This window comes from Hydra vulgaris, chromosome 09, assembly GCF_038396675.1.
Source record: "Hydra vulgaris chromosome 09, alternate assembly HydraT2T_AEP".
NCBI classification, from domain to species: domain Eukaryota; kingdom Metazoa; phylum Cnidaria; class Hydrozoa; order Anthoathecata; family Hydridae; genus Hydra; species Hydra vulgaris.
In genome coordinates this window covers 31,871,842-31,895,817 of record NC_088928.1, presented here as the reverse complement: position 1 = coordinate 31,895,817, position 23,976 = coordinate 31,871,842, and the positions used below count along the sequence as shown (strand labels likewise).

The 23,976-nt window shown below is 25.5% G+C and overlaps 1 protein-coding gene across 1 annotated transcript; it reads left to right on the top strand.

The window, feature by feature from the left end:
• Positions 1-2,670: 2,670 nt before the first annotated feature.
• On the top strand, positions 2,671-23,042 carry LOC101240667 (putative deoxyribonuclease TATDN3). The gene is made up of 12 exons (XM_065805377.1): positions 2,671-2,808; positions 3,006-3,038; positions 3,162-3,235; positions 6,622-6,667; positions 8,134-8,160; positions 8,341-8,403; positions 8,546-8,623; positions 12,384-12,415; positions 12,589-12,644; positions 17,598-17,710; positions 22,660-22,740; positions 22,888-23,042. Exons 1-12 carry the CDS (start codon positions 2,764-2,766, stop codon positions 23,014-23,016), a joined length of 777 nt encoding a protein of 258 aa, XP_065661449.1. The 5' UTR covers positions 2,671-2,763; the 3' UTR covers positions 23,017-23,042.
• Positions 23,043-23,976: the final 934 nt, after the last annotated feature.

The window sequence follows — 23,976 nt, the reverse complement described above, 5'->3', positions numbered from 1 at the left end:
TTGATATTTGTCCGGGGCCAGGTTTGTGACCAGGGCTGCATAAGCATTTATACATTTTAAAGTATATTTCTTTTATTCAAAATTTATGTTATTTTTTATATATATGCATATATAAACATCATTATGATCAACATGATCATCATAATCATCATTACCATCATCATCATGATCATCTTCTCTTTCGGCTAATACTACACCATAAAAATACTAAATTTTATATAAATATGTAAAATTAGTCTTCAACAGTGTTATCAACTAAAGTAAGTCTAACAGTTAATCTCTAATTCATGGGTCTGATCTTTTTACTTCTCCCCAGAATAAAGCAGAGTTATTTGCAAAGAAATCTTACTCTAATTTGACTCTTGAATCTAATGGCCACACTCTTCCTGCCAGTTAAACAAATTAACCCACTGTGAAACATCCAAATCACTCTGGCTTCCAATGCTAAAGTTAATTCTCAATTAAAAACTTTTACAGTTTGTGTCCCAGACAAGATTTCCATTATAGTCTTAGAAAAGTGTTCCTCAGAACTCTCTTCAATTTTTGTTAAATTGTTAAAAAGTGCTAAATAAGTGGTTACGATTTTTCAAAGCTCTAGAAAACACTTTGACCTCTCCAACTATCCTATAATTAGTCTTCACTCTATTACCAGTTTCTTTATATAAAGATTTTGATATTAATTGATTTCTTTTTAACTGCAGTATTTAAGTTATTCTTGAAAGTCTACACCCTTCTTTATTTCAAGTAACTTTAAGGGTACCACATGGTTCTATCCTTGCTCCTGTATTGTTTCTTATCTACAATATTGATCTTCATGAAAATTTTACATCTAAAGTGGCTCTATTTGCTGAAAACTCAACTTTATATTCTTGCCTTGACAAAAAATCTTCACTTTTTGATTGCTTAGTACAAGCAGCCGATTTTTAATCTGATCTCTCTTCTGTAACAACCTAAGGCTTGCAGTGTCTTATGGATTTAAATTCTGGACTTAAAATTCACAATTTTTGTTAGACAACAAAACTCATTTATTTACTGCAAAAAAATATTGCAATAATGTTGGCATTCCTATATTGATGAATAACAATCCTCTTACTCTCAGACAAAGTCTAAAAACACATTGTAAATGTAATTAGACCTGTTTTATCTACCAAGCTTGAGCCACTCTCCCATCGTTGTAAGCTTGCATTTCTTTTTTCTACAAATACTATCATGATCAATGCTCAAACAAGCTATCATCTCTACTACAATAAATCAAAACGCATTCAAACAAACTATCATCTCTGTTATGATAAACCAAAACTCATTCGTGCTCCTTATTCAACAAGTTGCATTTTTTTTTACTGTATCTGTCCCTTTTTTATTTTTATTAATTCAGTTTTTTTCCTTGCACATCAAAAAAACCTTCTCACCTATCTTCATGTTTTCCTTTTTTATACAACATACAACTTTTTAAGTCTTCAAATAACCATTTCCTAGTATTTTAACTTATTTTCTATTTAAAGTAACTAATAGCTTAATAGTGGTTGTTTGCAGTAAAAAAAAAAGTTTTAAATCATATAAATATATTCCAGTATTTAATAAATAGTAAATGTAAGCATAAAATTATGATATATAAAGTATTATGAATTTTTTTGTAGCTCCGGCTATCAATCCCTGCTAAGTTTTATAATTTTGCCAGGGCTGGAGCCGGGTTTGCAAAAAGTCTCATTTTCTGCTGGGGCCCCGGTCACTTACTGGGGGGGGGTCATAAATTTTAAATACTGCCTGCTCAAACCCTAGCCCTTTCTCAGTTTCTAAATTGAAGCTCTAACTTTTTACAGTATTAGTATAACATTAATGGTGTTGGATGATTATCTTTGTCCTTCAGTAAAAGATATATATATACAATAAATTTTTTTGTAATTTACAGAACAGTTTTTGTATTTTACAGAAAATAAAATTTAAAAGCTTTTAACAGTTTAAATGGCTAAGTTTTTGGATGCAGATTCACGTCAGACATGTTGGTCAAATCGAGATATTTATTTTGAATGCTTAGAAAAGAACAATGATAACAGTGAAAAATGTAATGCTTTGTATAAAGACTTTATTAATACTTGTCCTAAAGCATGGGTTAAACATTTTATTGATAAACGAAATGCTCAAACATTAAAAGATAAATTAGCAAAACCCATTTATTTTGATGAAAAACAATAACTTTATATGAGGCTTTTTTTTTAAGTAAATTTTGTTATTTAACTTGTATTTGTTAAAAGTGTCAAACAGTTTTTAGAAATAAATTCTAAATGTTTTTTTTAATTTAGTTGTATTTTGTTTTTTTATCTTGTGGTGATGTTTTCATTGTTTATTTTGCTGTAGTTGTGTGTCTTTATTGTTGTAGTGGTAGCGTTATTTGGGTAATTTATTGATCAGGAATTAATAATATATTATGAAGATGTTATTTGTATTTAAAAATTTTTATATTAAATCTGTTATTTTAAACACTTTTATTGCTTTCGCACTTAAATCAGTTCGGAATAAGCGATCAGTTTGATTAGCAATTATGAATTTTAACTATTCAAGTTCTTTGTTTCAACTTGACACATTGATTTTTAAAGGCAGTAAGTTATGATATTATTTAATATAAAATATGATATATATAAATATATATTTTATGTAATTATTTAATGTAAGTTATGATTTTATTTAATAACAGTAATAATAGCAAATAATTGACTCTAAAGTATGTATAACTGAGATTTGTCAACTTTTAAAAAAGTAAGAGTCATGATTGATGTTCATTGTCATATATCAGCAAGTGAATTTTCTGAGGTAATTTTTTTTTTACATAATATAATACATAAGGTTACAAATATTTTATTATATATTGATATATTATAATGATGATATTATGATATATACATACATTCATACATACATACATACATACATACATACATACATACATACATACATACTGTATATTTGGATTTTATTTTTTTGTAGTATAATTTTTTTTGAAATTTTAGGATTTCAATGATCTTATAAATGAGGCCAAAAAGGTAATTCTTCGAAATAACCAGAATTTAATTCTTTATAAAAGTTTTTTTGTGTTTTATAAATAAAAATAGTCAATTGCACTTATAATTGGTTGTTTTAGTTATATATTTTTTACTTTTATTTAGGTTGGAGTTGAAGCAATTGTTGCCGTTAGTGAGTTTCCGAGTGATTTTCAAAAAGTTATCAAGCTTTCTGAACTGTAAGTTTTGTTGTTTTAAGAACACAAATCATTAAGGTCAGCAATGTAAATACTGAATATTAAATAATATTTTTTAGCACTGTTTTCATTTTGGATAATGTAAACTATTTTTTTTTTAACACTTTTTTTTTTGTATGTTTTATTTTGAGTATTTTTAACTATTATTTTAAATGCTTTTTTTAGTTAATTGAAAATAAATGTGTGTGTTTTTAAAAATAATATAATTTAAAAAATAGTACTGAGTAGGCTATACATAACTAAAAATAATTTTTTAGTTATATATAATCAATATTGACTTGATAAAGTGTAATCTCAGTTTTAAAAATCATATAAAGGTATTGACTGGTACATACTGAAGAAATAAAACATTAAATATCGAGTTAAAGCAGATTACTTCTTAACTATTAAAAAGTTTAAATTGTGTAGTATGAAGATGTCAAACTCTGTTGTAAAAGTTGAATTAACACAAGTGAATAATAAAAAAATCATGATTTACAAATTGTTTTATGACAAAAGTTTTATAATTATTATTATTAATTTTAAGATATCCCAAGGTGGTATGTTTTTTAACAACAGTTTAGTTGTTAACAACTCTCAAATATTAGTTTAAGTTGTTTTCTAACTTATGATATAAAACAGGGTTAAGAAAAACCCTGAATTCTTTAGTTTTTGGGTTTAAGAAGAAGACAAAAAACCCAACACTTCTATAAGTAAAAAATTTGTGTAAACTTATGTTAAGTTTTATGAAAGTATCAAGTCACAAAATTCACAAAACTTATATATATGTATGTGTGTATCAACATTAAAAAGCATAATGCATGTTGTGTCTATCACTTGACAATAGTAAAATATGATCAAAACAGCTGTTTCTACCTTTTACAGCACCTGTAAAAGACTCAATCTACTTTTGTAGCACCTTTTTTATAACAATACCTATAAAGGTTGCATTTTTTATTTTTGTTAAACAAAAATTGTTGTTCATTGTATAATAATTATAATAATATAGTATTTAAAAACTTTGGCATATAAATTCGCCAAATGGTCACACACGTGCAGTAAACGCCTGAGAAAAAAATGAAGTACCTTAGATCAGAGGAGAATTATTTTTTGAACAAAGTACATGTTGACGGTTGTCAAAACAAAAATAAAGATTAATAGAAAATTATTTTGAAATATAATAATATGATGACAAAAATAAGACAGACAATGCACCCAAGCAATACCCAAATAAAAAGTGGGAAAAAATGCATACAACAATGTAAGGCCTAAGAATTGGGGGGAAAAAAGCATTAATGCTAATGTGTAATCATAATTTGTGTACTGAAAAAGTAATAAATATCTTCTCAGAGTCGTGGCTATTATTATTGGCGTTTCGATGAGGATCAGCACTAATAAATAGTTTATCCTGTCAGACAAACGTTATTACCGCTTATGCTTTACTTTGCAACTTACACCTATTCCATACTGCAGTAAAAAAGGACTCACAATCAAATAGCCAAAACCCAACCATCCCCAAATTTGTAAAGCACCAATATTTTTTTGATATCGTATTAAACGTGTAGATCTACTATACAATATAAATAAAAAATAACTAAATAAATCACTTACCATACCACCGGAAGAAAACATCAAAACACAGTAAGTTAAAATTCTAATAGAAACACAAAAATAAAAATAAAACAACTCAAGTAATTTTTTTTACAATATTTTAAAATTAAATAGGTACTTTTTGCGTAAATAAACCCAAGACAATCAGAAAGCAATATATCTTATTAAAAAAAATTTTTTTTAAATCAGCAAAACATAATAGTCTTAAATAAATTCTAACGCTGTCACAGATACCTCATTCGAATTATGTTAACCAATCAAAAGTGTAAGAAAATGAGCAACCCTTACAACCTAAAATTGTCACAATAATTAAAATATTCTATGATAGTGAAAAAACGTCACACAAAAATCATTTAAAATATTACCACAAAAATGTTAACATGTAGTGAAAGATATAAGAAACTCTCTGAATAATGATAAATGATGAAAATTGTGCATGTCAAAGTTAAAACAAAGTTGAGTAATGAATAAAAGATAATATAGCATAAAAGTTCCTTGATAATAGTTATAATATGAAAATCAGCGGATAAATATATTATTAAATACTGTAATAAGACTAGATAAATTTTAGCCAATTAGGTGATTAACAAAAAAAATTTGGGGTGATATAACAATGATACAAGGTGATACAAAAATGATGTAAGAATCGAGAAAAAATATTGTTTAGAAGTAAAGTTTTCTCTACGGGTTGAATCAAAGTAACTTTGAGACCATAATTAAATTTCCAAAAAGTAAAGTTTTCTTTACGGTCTACAGGGTAAAGCATAAGTGGCAATGACGTTTATCTGATGGGATAAACTAGTTGTTAGTGCTGATGCTGATCGAAATGCGAGTAATAATAAACGCAACTCTGAGGAGATGTTTATTACTTAACCACTAAACAAATTATGTTTACACATTAGCAGTTTTTAAATAATTGTAATAATACAGTAGTCCTGATATTTAAGTATTAAGATTATACTATATTGTTTAAATAATTAAATGCAATATGATATAGACTCTTTTTTTTTGCATAAAAATGCACTTTTATCTGTCTTAATTTAAGGTTCTAAAGTATTATTATAATATTGCTTTAAATGATACTTGAGTTTTTTAACAAAAAATCTATTTACTAAGAAATACAAAAGGTTTTGATATTAAAACAATTAGGTTGCAAATAAATGTTAAAACAATAGTTTAAAAATGTTAGTAGTTGCAAAACTACAATAAATTTAATTGCTTTTTAAAAAAACCCATAAAAATTATGGCTTGAAAGCTTTTTTTATTTAATCTTTATGCTTTTTTATAGTTTTATACTGTTTTAACATATATATTTTTATTTGTTTTCTATATTTTCGTTTTATTGGTGGTTTACCAGAACCTTAACCTGAATTTATTTATGGATAACTACTCTAGAGTGTACATACATTGACTGACTTTAATTGGGAGAACATGAAGGAAGTGTACATACATCCATTGATCTAAATAGGAAAATATACAGGGAGTGTACATACATTAACTGAGGGTTTTGGTTTTGCAGGCAACCTATCAATTTAAAGAAAATAAATTTTTTTGCAAGTTTTAAGACTTTTTTTAGTCAGGTTCATTAGCATTCGATTTAAAATTACAATTTATGGGGAAAAAACTTTTCAATGGCTTATACATATTTATAGATACTAGATATATATTATTCCATGCCTGTATCAACACTAATTGTCTAACCACCTTGGAATCTTTTTAAAAATATTTAGTTATATTTAATTATGGTATTGTTAAAAAATATTTGTTTTATTATTCAGTTATCCAAACTTTATATATCCTTGTATTGGTGTGCATCCCGTCCAGGTAAGAAAACCAATCATAAGTGAATTAACTTTGTGTTATCCATTACATAGTTTTTAATATAACCCATCATAATGTTTTCATGGTGTATTAATACAACATTTATATGTTAAAAGAATTTTGTTTTGCGTATAATAATGAAAAAATTTTAGGTGAATTATATAGTAGATAAAAAGAATTGAATTACAAAACTTAATTTCAAATTAACAATTGGGCTGAGCACTACCAAATAAGAAATTGGGAGTGAATGGGGGAATATGTCTGAGGAGAATATTCTAAATTGACACCAGGAATATTTTACAGTAAAATTAATGATTAAATAAATATTTTATGATTTTTTAACCTTATATAAGTTATCAAAAATCATATTTGAATCTCAATTTAAATCTTGAGTTTTTAAGTTGTTAAATCTAGTTTCTAATCACTAGTGCAATGCAATGATGAACTCATTCTAATAACTTGTGCAACCATGAACTTATTCTAGCTTTCTATTGTTTATTAATTTAATTTAAAAGTTTCAAAAGCTAATGTTTTTACTAGCATATTTTTGATTAAGTTTTGACCCAAATCTTGTGGGTTTTAATCTTTAATGAATGACCGCCAGGGTTAGTTGTTCCCCGGGTCTAATTTTTTTTTTATATCAATTAACACCTCCCCCTGGTGTTGTCGGCCCTGGTTTTAGATGACTTTACCAAACTGTGTGAGACAAACAGCACACATTTTATATAAATAGCCCTCAATTGTTTACACAGTTTATCAGTTTTGTTGATTTTTAGCAGTTTTTGTCAAAAATTTATGAACATTTTTATGACTTAAAAAACTTAATTTTTAAACAAAATCTTTTTTACTTTGTCCAACATCCCAGAAGTTCTAAATACCATAAATGTTGTTTATTAATGTATAACTATTGGGGAAAAAATTAGACCTGGGGAACAACTTACTCTGGTGGTCACTCTGGTCCACAGTGTGGATTTTTATTAAATTTTAAAGAACCTTTTAAAAAATACTTTTTAAAATTATTAAATTTTAACTAATGAAGTAGAGTCAGTCAAATAATTTTTTTTTCTTTAAGTTTTTTGAATTAATTTATCAAATTATTTATTAGTAGTAGCATGTTGCCAACACAACACACCATACCACCATACCAACACAAAAGCTTCAGCTACTTAATTATTTTAAATTCTGGACAAGGGTCCAGAATTTAAAATACGTAAGTTCTAATGTTTCAGAAGAAGTTTTGAATTTTTTTTAAATATAATTGCAAATTGTAATAATTAATAGGATTTTTAAATAGTCTCTTGCTTTTTATTTTTTTAAATAATTAACATGGTTTGCATAATGAAAATTACAATTGTTTTGTTTAAAAAAATTTATATAGTAAAAGTAATAAATTCAAAATTTCTTATTTAGTAATCCCAAATATTTTGTTTTAAATAGTAATCCTAAATATTTTTGTTTTTAAATATTAGGAATCTAATCAAAGTGTATCACTAGAGGTATTTTTTTTTTTTTTTTTTGTATTTTTTTTGTTTGTTTGTTAATTGATATGCTTTTGGTTTGTTACAACTGCTCTCGGAATTCAAATGATTGTTCTTTGATTTATATATCAATATTTTTATGTTAAAAACACAAATTTGTAATCATTTTAAAATTTTATCATTTTCTCCAATCATAAGACTATGCAAATTGCAGAAAAATTTATTCAAGATTACAACAAAATCCTTGTTGGAATAGGAGAAGTAAGTGAGTTCTTGACTCAGAAATATAAATAGTAAATTTAAATATTTTTTAAAAAAACTTAGAATTAATAAATAGTTTCATTCTAATAAATTATTCTATAAATAGAATTAAAAAATATTTAATTTTGTTTATGTTTTAAAGATTGGTTTAGACTTTACACCAAGATACATAAATTCTCCAACTGATAAAGCAGTTCAGCGAGATGTATTTCAAAAGCAGGTAATTCAATTCAGCCTCAAAAAGTATTTAACAATTTTTCCCTTTGAGATAATATTAATCTATTGAAAATGTAGGAGTCCTGGTCATTTTACAAATAACAATACATAGTCTTTGTCTAAAATTAATTTTGAATACCAATATATCAGATCCACAAATATGTTTGTTTGTTTTTTTTAATGTATTCTAAAACACTATTAATTTTTTATATAAAAGTTTTTTATGCAAAAAAAAATTTTACAAAACTGCTTTCTTTATAAATGCTTATTAATGTAATCCTCGGTGCAAACTGAATCCTTTTACCAAAATCTGGAGAATTTCAATCTTTTTGTACCTTTGCCAGAGTAAACTGGTGTTATGATGTATTGATTCTGCTGGGGTCTTACTTATGGTTCTCAACAAAGTTTTTTTTTGAGTCAATCTACAGTGGGGTATTTAACATAAAATGCGGATTAAAAGTTGATGAACACAAAGTATCAAGTTCTGGGTAAACACAAGTATCTAGCATAGCAGTTACTCTGTGTCAAATTATTTTAAACTACAAATTTAGTTTTTGATTTTTGATAGTGTTCACATATGTTAAAGGACATGAACATTTGATGAACATTTATGACTCCACACCCCTAGTTAGAAGTTTATCTAACTTCTAACTAGGGGTGTGGAGTCGTAAGAAAAAAGTACCAACTCCAACTCCAGTCATTGAAATTTTCAGAGTATGACTCCAACTCCAACTTCAAAGCAAAACTTTTGAAAAATTTTTTGAATTTTGTCAAATATATGAAAAGTTCTTTGAAGGTAAAATATTTTGTGCATGCATGTGCAATACCAAGAAGTTTTACTATTGGAGTTGCGATTTTGTTTAGCGACTCTAACTCCGCTAAAAAATGTAGTGACTCAACAACTCTGACTTAACACCCCTGCTTCTAACAGTTCTTGTGATATTCAGGTTTCAACTATGCTAAAATATGTTAACTCATTTTTTGATTTAGCAGCAATTCGTTTTTACAAATTTTCTTTTTAAGTTTTTAAATGAAATAATGAATAAAATAAAAAAAATTAGTTTTAATTAAATGAAATAATTAACACATTAAAAAAAAAATTCTAAAAATAGCTTAGTCAGTTTTGCAACTATAAATTATGTACCATACAAATTTATTGAAAATTATGTAACATACAAATTTGTTGAAATAATGTTACATACAAATTTATTGAAATTATGTAACATACAAGTTTGCATTATATTCTAATATAAGAACAAAGCAAATCTAGTATTAGCTTGCATATAGGAATGATTAAATTTTTATTTTAATAGTTTACTAAGTTGCATGTGAGATATTGGGTGCCTGTGGCTTTTATTGTCAATTTTTTTAGAGGACAGTTTGTTTTTTGGATCAAATACATAAAGAATCACAACATTTTCCAAATAGCTTTAGCTTTTTGGAAAATGTTGATAGCTTTACCAAAATGATAGCTTTACCAAATATAGTGTTATTGTAATACTTAATTATTGCAATACTTAAGGTAACTGACTTATTGCAATACTTAAGGTTATTGCAATACTTAAGGTAACTGACTTACAGGTAGAGTTTACATTAAGAATTGATATGATTTTAAATGCCCATTTAATTTTCTATGGATTCTTGCACAGACAAGATAAATTAATGCCTTTTGTCACCATTTGAATTATACATTCTATAAATGCAAAATATTTATCTCCTCTAGTTACTAACTCTTCCTCCACTAAAAATTCTCTATCAGCTAGAATACAAAACAAAATCCGTTATCAGCTAGAATAAATAAATTTTTGCAAGAACCATAACTAAATATAAATAGTTTGTCAACTAACCTCACATAAATGACAAAAAACTTTATATATTTTTTATCAACTTATATTGAATGAGCAACATCAATTTATTTTTGCAGAGTTTATGTAAATTTCAAAAAGAAATGCATGCAGCTCATTTAGTTTCTGATTCAAACAATCATAATACAAAATCTATTAATATTATATTTATTATTATTTATTTATTATTATTATATTATATATTATTTATTATTATTATATTACATATTATTTATTATTATTATTATTTATTATTTGTATATTATATATTTAATATATATAATATTATATTAATATTAATCTATTAATATTATATTTAAGATAAATTATGATATTATATCCAATATCATTAATGAGACAATTTACTATCTAAAGGATATGTTTATAAAAAATGAAAGCCAATAATGATATAGTTAAGTTGTACCACTGACGCCATTTAAGGTCACCCAGACTAACCGAACCATTTTACTTGGGTGTCCAAATAAAAATATCACAAAGTTTTACATCTAAAACCATCACCATTTTTAAATAACTTGATTGAAGTTTTTATGATTTGCTACCTTCCATTTATCTACCTTTACATATTTAGCAAAGCTATCTAGTTCATAATATTAAATAAAATTCTAAAAATTTTTATTTATTACTATAAGAAAATTTAAACATGTTAATCATGTTTAAACATGTTAATCATGTTTAAACATGTTAATCATGTTTAAACATGTTAATCATGTTTAAACATGTTAATCATGTTTAATCATGTTAATCATGTTTAAACATGTTAATCATGTTTAAACATGTTAAACATGTTTAAACATGTTAAAAATTTGTTTAAACATATTAAACATGTTTAAAGTTAAAATAGTAATTATTATAATTAATTATAATAATTATTATAATAATTAAAAAATTTATTTATTCTAGCTTTATCAGGTAGAATAAATAAATTTTTTAATTATTATAATAATTATTATAATTACTTTTACTATAAGAAAATTTAAACACGCTAAACATATTTAAACATGTTAAACATTTGTTTAAACATATTAAACATGTTTAAAGTTAAAATAGTAATTATTATAATTAATTATAATAATTATTATAATAATTATAATAATTAAAAAACTTCCAACATAATTATCATCACTTTACAAAACCACCATAGTTATCATCAATTTACAAAACCACCATTATTATCATCACTTTACAAAACCAACATAATTATCATGTTACAAAACCACCATTATTATCATCACTTTACAAAACCACCATTATTATCATGTTTTTTTATTTTTAATGGTGGTTTTGTAAAGTGATGATAATTATGTTGGTTTTGTAAAGTGATGATAATTATGTTGGTTTTGTAAAGTGATGATAACTATGTTGGTTTTGTAAAGTGATGATAATAATGGTAGTTTTGTAACATGATAATTATGTTGGTTTTGTAAAGTGATGATAATAATGGTGGAATAAGCTAGAATAAATAAATTTTTTAATTACAAGTGTTATGTTGAAATGTTGTAATTCTACGAGCAATATTTAATTTCTAACTTCATGAAAATCTTGTAATTCAATTAGTTGCAATCCCCATGTATTTGACAACTTTTGACCTTTTTGAGTTCCTAATTTGAATTAATTATTGTTTATTTATTGAATTAATCCATATTATTTGTTAGGAGAAACCCAAATATCAATATAACTAATTGTTTTGACCCTGTATAAATAAAATCATGCTTCAAATATATGTATAAAATTTTTAATAAAATATTTGTAAGTAAAATACACTAATTTTGCTTGACAATGTAGACCTTGTATCTTGTAAGGATCCTACATCTTCCTTACATCACATCCCCAATTTGAACTTTACCTCATTTCATAGAAAAACTTTTATAAAGTTTGTTTATTAAAATACTTAATTTTAAGGTTGCATTAGCAAAAGAGTACAATTTGCCAGTGTGAGTAAGTTTATATGATTTTTTAATGCTTCTTAAAGCAAATCAAGAAACAATCATAACGCAATGATTGTTCCTTATTTTATATTTTATGATTATAAAAATTTTGGCTTCAATTTTAAATGAATTTAATTTTTTTAAATTTATTTCTTTTAACTGTGTTTTTAATTTCTTAGAAATGTTCATTCTCGCTCTGCTGGTAGACCAGTTATAGATCTGCTTATTGAACAAGGTAAAATTAAGTAAAATTTTTATGCATTTAAATCAATCAACTTCATTTCAAATTTGCCTGCAACATAAATCACTAAAAAATATTGAATTTTTAAGTATAGCTAATAAACGGTATGTTGGAGCAGGTTAGTCCAGTTCAGTTTATTTCAAGACCAGGAATCAAGGTGAAGATTGGTAGGACTTAGATTCTTTTTCTAAAAAAGTTTGAAATTTTGACATCTTTTTATGACTTTTAATAAACCAAAGTAAATTTTTAAAATTTTTTGACAGCACTCTAATATGTTAATGTTTTTTAGTATATAATATTAGATATTATCTATTGATGGTTTTAAAAGAAAATTCTTTTTACTCTAAACATATTAGCGGGGCAGGTTGGATCAACCCAAGTATGGCACATTGGCCTTAAGTGGAAACTTCTCCTAAGCAATCTTTATTATTATTAAATAGGTTTTTTAGATTTTTTTGTAATGTTTTATGATTTGAAATGTTTTGACAATTAAATAAAAATAAATAAGAAAATTATGTTTTTGTTTTTCAATTTTAAAGTTTTCTAGAAGTTGTATATTATTATTTGTTTCAACTATCTTAAACTTATTTCTTAGTCTAAATAACCAAAATATATAAAGTAAAAAAAATAAATTGTTCAAAAATTATGTATGCAGCATTTTATACAGTCGTGGAAAAAAGTCATGTGTCCGACCACAAACTTAGTTCATTTTACAGAATTTGTTAATTTGTTACCGTTGCAGAGACAACATGAATCAAGACCAATACCTTCAAGTGTTAAGATATCTCATGCTAACTACAGCCAGAGAGCTTTATGGCAGAAGAGTTTCCTTTATCTTCCAACATGATAATGCACCTTAACATAAAGCTAAGCAAGTTTGAGATTTCTTATACAATAAGGGTGTTAAGCAAATGGAATGACCACCCCAGAGCCAAGATATGAATTCCATTGAACATGTATGAGAAATCCTGTTCAGGGCAATCAGGGGTAAAAAGCCACGCAATCAGGATGAACTTTGGAACTTGCTACAAAATGATTGGAATAACATCACTTCATAGCATCTTCAAGATCTTATTGTGTCTATGCCTCGATGAATTGAACAGCTGCATTAAGCTGAGGGTGGACATACTAAGTATAAGTAATTCTTCCAGTTCTCGATTGACTATTAACTGTAGTTTATGAAAAAAGTAAACACTGTACAAATATAGAGTTATTGTTTGGTGTTTCTGTTTTATCTAGCAAAAAATTCCATTAAAAATCTATTGGACTCGTGACTTTTTTTCACCACTGTACTTGTGAACCAATATAACCTATTTAAGGTTAAGTTGGTCCAAGCGACATAAAAAAACAATCATTATAAATGTATTAAAAACTGATTATGAACTTTTGATAATGTTATTTTAAGATAATATAGGGTTCATTTTCAATAAAAAAAAAAAATTAAAACATAAAATTCCTAAAAGAAAGCAAAGAAAAGAATAGTGTGCTAACCTGACCCAGTCTACCCTACTTAATATTTTTACAATTAATATTTTTTTATTATTTTTAATTTTTAAATATCTTCGCTTCCAACAATGCTGCAAGCAATCACTAATTAATGTTGGAAGTTACTTGAAGAGAAAAGAGGAAAATTGTAGAGCAAGATAACGATTGATAGATGACTTATAAGATTGCAAATTATCTTAATCAGAAAAGCAAGATGAATGGAGATAATTCCAAAGGAGTGATATTTGAGGGAAAAAACTAGATGAATAAGTGTTTGTGAAGCACTTAGGAACAGTCACAGAAAAAGGATGAGACTTAATTGAATGAAGAGTAACACAAGAATGAATTTTAGTAGGTGGCACAAAAGATGCTAGCTCTTTAGAGGAGTGCCCATTATAGTATTTGTAGGAAGGAGAAAGAGAAGCAACATTAGGAAAGAGAAAGAGAAGGAAACTTGGTGGCGACGATGGTTTTTTGTGTTTTATAGTTTTGGTACTCTATTCATTTTTAAATTTGTTAAAGAACTTGAGCATAGATAGTATTCAGTACACTGTTTAATAGCCCAAGTAATTGTCTCATTACTATTAATAAACCCTAAGCTGTAACAAAGGGCTCCAAATGTGGCTTTGGCAATGCACACCAAAAGTACAAACAGGGACACCATCTATGTGTAACATGGCACTGCTAATACTTTGATATTTTTCAGTTGTTGATGGAATCAGCCTCTCTGAGAGCTACCACAGAGTTCGGGAAACCTGGCTACCAGCCAGCATCATAAACCATAAAACTGAGTTTTAGAGCTGTACCCTCATTAGGAGATCATTGAATGAGTTGCCTAGTCATACAAACATAGACACAAGTAATACCGATGCATTGAGTCAACAAGATCCACCATTCAACATCCTAAACTGGAAACAATGTGTTAAAAATACATTTGCACCAGCCTAATAGATGGAGAAGGGGTGCAAAGCTGGTCAATAGATAGAATCTGTTTACCCCTTAAGTCTTCGCCTAGAAGGCCTTCTATAAGACAGTAGCCAGATTGTACTGGCTTACTTGTTACCATTAGCAGGATAACCTCACCTGACTTTCAATATAATATAATAAACAGATTTAAAGAGTATATAATATATAAAAGTATATAATATATAAATGTATGAAAGTATATAATGTATAAAAGTACATAATATATAAGACAATATAATATCATAAAAAGGGGTAAAAAGCATTATATAAGTTAACATTCATATAATTATCTTGTAAATTTTTGCAGAAATAAATATTGTTCTTAATAATCTTAGTAATAGTAATTATATAATGTTATTATATAGAATATATATATATATACAGTGGTGGAAAAAATAATAAATACACTATCTAAACATTTATAAAGTTTTTTTCAATTTTTCTCATGTTACCAACAATTTTGTTTAAAGTAACCAGAAATTTACTGGAAGAAATAATATATACAGAAATGGTTAATTTGTTCGTATATTTGAATAAATCAAGAAAATTCAATGTTTATAAAACAAATATATTCAAGAAAAATAATTAAAAATAATTAAGAACGAAAACAAACTTTTTCTTTTTTTCTGGTTTATCAATCACTTAATATAATATTTACAAAAATTGCCTAATCTTTTGTTGCATGTCCTTTATTTTTTTTAAATTCGATTAGTCTTTTGGGTATGCTGTTGACCAATTTATGACATGTTTGTAGTGGAATAGCGTACCATGATGTTTTCACAGCCTCCCACAGATCCCTTTTATTCCAAGGCTTTTGTTTTGCAACCTCATCCTTTACAATTTTCTATAAATTTTCTATTGGATTTAAATCTGGCGATTGTGCTGGCCAGTCCTATTGTCTTATACCATTATTTTGGAACTATCTCTTTGTGATAGAAGCTGTATGTTTTGGATAGTTATCTTGTTGAAATATCCAGAGCAGCGGCATGTTATCCTCAGCATAAGGAAGCATTATTTCTTTAAGTATATTAGTATAAATATTAGCTGTCATAGTGTCTGTTATTAAATAGATAAATCCAATACCCGATGACGAGAAACATTCCCACACCGTAATGCTTCCACCACCAAATTTAAGTATTTTTTTAGTGTAATGTGGGTCAAAATCTTTAGTTGGTGGTCTGCGGACAAACTGCTTACCATCTGATCCAAAGGTATTAAATTTAGATTCATCTGTCCACAAAACTGTGCCCCATTTTTTTATTTGTCCATGCAGAATGTTTATGACAAAACTCTTTTCTGGCTTTTATATGTCGTTTTTTCAATAGAGGCACACTTCTAGGTGATCTTGAAAACAAATTAGCTTCAACTAAATGTCCTCTATTTGTTCGTGCTGTTACATTTAACTCTAAGTTTTTTTTAATGGTGTTGCTGGAGATAATGGATCTTTTTTTGCTTCACAAATACTTAATTTATCTTCTCTGTAGTTTGTTTTTCTTTTGCGACCTCTAGTTTCCACGCATATTTTTAGTTTAAGAGCGTTTTGAACCATTCCAACAAAATGCTTAGTTATTTTTGAAATTAATTTGAAATAAATATTTTTAATTAATTTGAAATAAATAACTTTCCACTGTTTTTAAGCCGTTAAATTACTAAGAGCTCAGCTAAGGTGCAATGTGACTTTCTACCCATAATATCTTAAGTTAAGACTGTTGTATGAATTAATTTACTAATATACATACTAATATCACCATATCATATTTTTAAATATTGAAAATACTTACACATTAAAAGTAAGAGGCAATACCTTCAACTTCAGCAATGTTTTTTACTCTAATTGTAATTAATTAACTGAAATGATATTAATGATATTAGTAAACTGTAAATAGTTAACTGAACATAAATGAAAAACTTATTGAACATACTATGTTTCAAAATATAAAGTAAAATATTATTCAGTAGCGAAGGAAGGTCATATCAGTTGGAGGGGAGTGACTAAAACAGCCAGGGTTGGAGATTCGAAGGGGAAGAAGTGACCCTCGTCTTAAAAAAATATGGGGAAGAGGCTATTACCTCCTCCAAATCCTCTTCCTACGAGATATTAATAATAACCAGAGTCAAACACATACTTGAAAAGTAATAATAGTTGAAAATTAAAGAAAACAAAAAGAATAATTATTACTGTATTTATTATTTTTTCTGTAAATTTCTGGCTACTTTAAACAAAATTGTTAGTAACATGAGAAAAATTGAAAAAAACTTCATAATTTTTTAAAAAAATATGATTTTTAACAAAAAAGTTAATAAAAACATAAAAATTAATATCAGTTAACATTAATTGCTGTGAATAAAAAGCATTTTTTTAAATGTTTAGATGTATTTAGTGTATTTATTATTTTCACCACTTTATATATATTTGTTATATATTTATTATGTAGAATATAATATATACAGATTATTTTGGACATTAAGTTTGGTTCTAATAGCTTGTTTGTTTAGGTGCAACTAAAGTCTTACTTCATGCATTTGATGGTAAAATCTCGGTTGCAATTAGAGGTGTTGAGGCAGGATACTATTTTTCTGTTCCACCTTGTATTGTAAGATCTGAACAAGTATGATCTTTTTATTAAATATATATATAATAACAACAACAACATAGTTTTTATAAAAAAATTTAATAAGCAGGGTTATGTAAGTTTAACTTATGTTTACAGTTTTAGCTCAGAAGTTCTCAATGAAAAAATCGTTTGTTTGTTTTTTTCTATCATTAAAAATAAGCTTTTCTCTAATCAACAAATAATGTTTCATTCACTAGATTGACTTGAAATAATTACGGTATGTCATAAAAAGCAAACTAGCCAATAATATTGTTAATTAGCATACAACTAAATTAACGTTGTTAAAAATGTCATGAAAAGTTATAATATCTTGACAGCGATTGGTTAACAGAAGTTTATTTTATCTATATTTTGTCACATGATTTTTTTTCCAACTTTTTTAAATAAAATATTGCAAATATTTTTTATATTTATTTAAATGTTTTTAGATTTAAAATAATTTAATTTAACTTTTCTTAAAATAAACTTTTACTGTTTATTAATAATAATAATATTAATAAACTTTTACTTTTTATTTAGGTAGGCACTTTTGAATTTTTTTTTTTTTAGAATTGTTTCGCTCTATTCAGAATTAAGCAATACTAAACTATAGGTATTTTATAAAATTAAGAATTTTATAATGGCTTATCATGCACATTGTGCCAAATCATATCATAAACTATTTTTTTAAGAAAAGTTTAATGGCATCTCAGTTTGATGTACTAAGGCAGTGGGGTCCGACTCGGCGAAATTCGCATTAAATTCTTGTAATTCCTAACGCAAAGGCTTCTGGGATGTGTAGTACAGCCAGATTGTAAACATAAACAACAAAATCTTTATAAAAAATTACAATTTTTACTTTGTTATAGCATGATTCAATCAATTTTAATGTATTTTTCTTTCCATTTACTTTAAATTGTTTAACATTTAAACAATTTAAAGTATATATATATATATATATATATATATATATATATATATATATATATATATATATATATATATATATACATATATATATAAGTAAATAAGTTATGTTAGTGTATTTTACAAATAGAGTGTTCAATGTTCTTAAAGGACAAGGCCATCTTCCTGATGAGCCTACTGATAGCAAAACAACTTGTTGAAGAAATTTAGATAGGTGTTTTTACTAATTTATATATATATATATATATATATATGTATATATATATATATATATATATATATATATATATATATATATATATATACACACACACACACACACACACCTTTGAATAGTATGCGAAAAAGATGGTTAAAAAGTTAAATACATATATTAGTAAAAATAAAAGTTAAATACATATATTAGTAAAAATACTTATCTAACTTTTATCTTCAACAGCATGTTTTGCCATCAGCAGGCTTATCATATATATATATATATATATATATATATATATATATATATATATATATATATATATATATATATATATATATATATGTATATATATATATATATATATATATATATATATATATATATATATTATCTACCTTTATATATATTTGTGTAACAAATTATTATCATATTTTTGTTACATTAATTAAATATGCCAAACCCTCAGTCGATGTATCCGCACTCCTCTGAGAGTCAGGCTATTTGTCAGTCAATGTATGTACTGAAGCCCCGGCAGCAGCCATTTTCAGTATGATGTCACACTACTCACTTAAACCAGCAGTATAGTATATATATATTATATTATTAAAAAATTATTACTATCTATATATTTGCCTTTACTTAATAATACCTCTTACAACTATCTTGCTATTTTACTCCAAACATATAATCACAATAATAATTATTTTTACTGTATTGTAAACAGTACTTTTTTTGTGTGAGTTATATATATATATATATATATATATATATATATATATATATATATATATATATATATATATATATATATATATATATATATATATATATATATATATATATATATATAATTCATATATATATATAATAATTCATATATATTCATTTATATATATTCATATATATATATTTCATATATATATATATATATATATATATATATATATATATATATATATATATATATATATATTTATATATATATATATATATATATATATAATTTATATATATTCATTCATATATATTCATATATATATATATATATATATATATATATATATATATATATATATATATATATATAATTCATATATATATATATATATATATATTCATTCATATATATTCATATATATATATATATATATATATATATATAATTCATATATATATATATATATATATATATATATATATATATATATATATATAGACACGCACATAAAAAAATATAAATAGTGATTATATTATATAAATATGTATGCATAATTTTTTATTTTAGATGTAAACATTAATAAAACAGTTGTAAGCAAAAATAAAGCAGGGATCATTACAGTTTTTAAAGAAAACTGCAATTATACATTCCTTTATAAATTTGATACACTACTTTGTTGATATAAGAATTTATTATTATGTTAATTTTCACAATTGTGACTTAGCTCATGCTATAAAAATTGTTTGTATTGTTCATAAATAGTAAAACTTTATATTTTGTTGAAAAATGTTTATTCATTTTTTTGAGATGTGCTAAATTACAAGTTTTCAATATGCTTAACAATTTTTATTTCATATTTAAGATAAGGAAAATAAAAATAACAAATGTATTTATAAAAACATAAAAAACAATAATGAAAGCATATTAACACTAGAAGGAACGTTTGAGTTGCTTTATACTAACAGAGCTCAATAAACAATTCATACAGCAGTTGCATAATTTTGGGCTACTAAATAAAATCTCTAAATATTAGAACATTTACAAAACTTGAATATAACCTCATCTTAGTGTTGACAAAAAAATGTTTTTTTGTTTAAATAAAACCCTGATTGCTGTCTACCATACAGTTATATTATAAACCTTCTAGCATACTGCAGAGGGTAGTTAAGAATTGAAACGTACATATGTTTAAAAAAAAAACATGTTCATATAACTAATATTTTTAGTAAACCAATTAGTAATAGGTTTACTTTGTTAAACAATGTAACATTGTTTGTAAACAGTATAACAATGACATTGTTATACTGTCATTGACAATGTAACTTAAATGTTACATTGTCAATGTAACATTTTAAAACATTTAGAATATATAAGAATAAAAATAGCGCTTCATGGTATTTTTAATGTTTGTATTTTTTTGATATTTTGAACAATGAAAATAACATTCAAGGTTGTTTTTATAATTCAAATTATAACAAAAATACAAACATTAAAAATGCCATAAAAAGGTATTTTTATACATATATATTTCATCGTTTTTTAAATAAACCATTTCATTTTTAAGTAAACAAATATTGCTGCTATATTTTATTGAAGCATTATTGTTTAAAATAAATTAAAACCATCTTTACAAAAGCATTATTCTTTACAAATTTGTCAAAACGTCTTAACGTAAATATTATTGTTTATAAATCTGGCTGTACTAGACATCCCAGAATCCCCGTTCGCTAAATTACAAGAAAACTTGCGAGTCGTACACCACTGTACTAAGGTAGTTACTTGTGGAAGAAGTTGCTGGATAATCCGTAAAAATCAAAGTCTTTGCAGAAGAGAGTAATACTGAAGATAAAGTTGAACAATACATTTTTAATTTAACTTATGAGCAGTCAGGAATAAGATAACAAAGAAGAACAAGAAAAAAACTTTTGTATGGGTAAAATTCATTTAAACAATAGTCAGTAACATTTGCATTTATTTTCCTGGAGTTATTGGAAATGTAAAAAATGCCAAATTTAATTTGAATGTTGGAATAATTTTTTTACTGACAAAATACTTAAGTTTTGATACTTAAGATTGCCACATACACAATCCTTATATTGATTAAAAATAAGATTTGTGCGACAGAGAGTTATTAAATCTACTGACATAATTGAGGTAAGAGCATTCATTAGAGTATTACATTTAGCAGGATTATATAGAGCAATTTAAATTAATTAGGAATTATTTAGGAAATTAGGAATTATTTAGAAATTAATTAGGAATTATTAATTAGAAATTAATTAGATCTTCAGGGAAATGGCGGCAGCATTGAAAAATTCAGTCTTTGTTTTGAGCCTCGAACAGTTTAAGACCCTCTTGCCTCTCTTCCTTTTCCAACCTAAGTTTTTTCATAACACTAAAACTTTTCTGTTACATAACTTTATTTTTTAAACTTGTGAAGCTCAATACTTTTGTTAAAAAAATAAGAAATCAAGTTTTAGGAAAGATATCGAACGAGAGATAGTAAAACCGCGTACGTACTCACTGACTTTAACCTCTTCCCCTCCTTGTACGCATTTGTACATTTTTGGGCAATACTTTCTACGGCAATGTTTGATTTGTTGAATTATTATGGTTTTCTTCCAGATATCAATCAATTTCAATAAATCTTCTTAATGTATTGAAATATTATTAGTAGTTGTTTCAGAAAGCATTAATAAAATAAAAAATTTTCAGTATTTTCTTTACGATAAGAATAACGTAAAGCTAATTTAAATACGCTATATCCTATCTCTAAAAATACCTAACGTAGGTAATGATGTTTACTTACTCATAAGATCATAGCAAGAAATCTTAGAATCAAGATAATTTTTTCCCTTGTCAAAACTATCGTTTTGATGACAATTAATTTCTCTATTTGAGAGAAATTTCTCTATTTGATTATTAAAATGTTTCAATTTTAATAGAGAAATGAATAATCCAGACTATAAGAACTTTTTGTGTTAGTGTTAACTGGGATAAAAAAAAATTTATTTCAATACAATTGTAACAGCTTAAAATTAAAGTATTTTATCAAATTTACTTTAAAAAGTAATTTTGAGATTCGCTGTGACTGATAAAAAAAGTGCTATTTATTTTTAGAAGCAGAAGTTAGTCGCTGCGATTCCTTTGTCAAATTTATTATTGGAGACTGATGCCCCTGCTTTAGGTCCAAACATTACGGTAATTTTGAGGCTATTTTATCTTGAAAAGTATTTATATTTCAAAAAAATTTTATTGTGTTCTAGAAATATTTGTTCTTTTTTTTTCAACTTTCTTATACGGCTATATTTGTAGAAGATTGACATAAAATTTTTTACACATTTTTAGATGCGAAATGTTCCTGCTAATATAATGATTTCATGCCGCGAAGTTGCTCGAATTAAAAATATTTCCTTCGAAGAAGTCTTTTTTCAAACAAGTCAAAACGCACGAAAATTATTTGATAAAATTAAATAAAATTGCAAATTATAAACCGCTTTTAAGTTATGTTTTTTTGTGTACAAGGTGTTGAAATCTGATTTAAGTCAATAACGCGCTTTTTAGAATCAATTACTAAACTTGCTAGTTGATGCAGTTTTGAATTAAGCTACAAGTATCTTTGTTGCAAAAGTTGTCACCAGGTCACAACTTTTTTTTTAACTTTGCGTTACTTCAAACCAGCTTTTTCATATTCATCTTAATTTTATCTTCAAGATTCAGGTTTATCGATCCATTTTTATTTCCATAATTTGGTTTGTATAACATTTTGCAGTGTTTTTAAAAATCTTGATTGAACATCACATAGGCGCGGCGTAGTTTTAACGTTTATACTCTTGTTAATGCTCTATTTACCTTAAAACCTATCAATAAATACTCTCTAAGAAATACCAACCTTCTATATGAGCCCTTTTGTCGAATAAATCTTAACCAATTTTGGATTGGTTATCGCGTACCCCATTTTTGAAATTAAATTGTTTTGCCTACTTTTAATTTTGATCTATCTTCTTTGCATCTTTTCAAAATAAGCTGAAAAATCTTTTACTCTCTTATATTATCAAAATTTGACAATATTTATATTATGGAAATATTTATTAAACTTTATTACTTATACTACAAGTGATATGTGTGTATATATTATTTTATTATGTTGTACTTATCATTACTTTACAATTTAATATTTTGTTTACGCTAGATTAAGCTAGGTTCTGACGATAAGATCTTACTGGTCTTCATTCAGACACCTAGTTTTTCAAATATTAGTCACATTTGCTTACTGTGTTAAATTGTATTGATTTTTATCTACTCTCATTATATTGTGAAAACGAACTAACAAATGTAAACTAAAATGTTAAGAAAGAAAAAAAACACCGTACTCTGTAATTTCTATAATATAGAAAATACGGAGTACGGTGTTTTTTTAACATATGTTTTGTCAGC

Bases quoted from the DNA above. Each gene is read 5' to 3' on its own strand.
- LOC101240667 (XM_065805377.1), top strand. From the start codon at position 2,764: ATGATTGATGTTCATTGTCATATATCAGCAAGTGAATTTTCTGAG. The intron at 8,161-8,340 runs GTATTTTTTTTT...TCCAATCATAAG, and splicing joins ATCAAAGTGTATCACTAGAG to ACTATGCAAATTGCAGAAAA. The intron at 8,404-8,545 runs GTAAGTGAGTTC...TATGTTTTAAAG, and splicing joins TCCTTGTTGGAATAGGAGAA to ATTGGTTTAGACTTTACACC.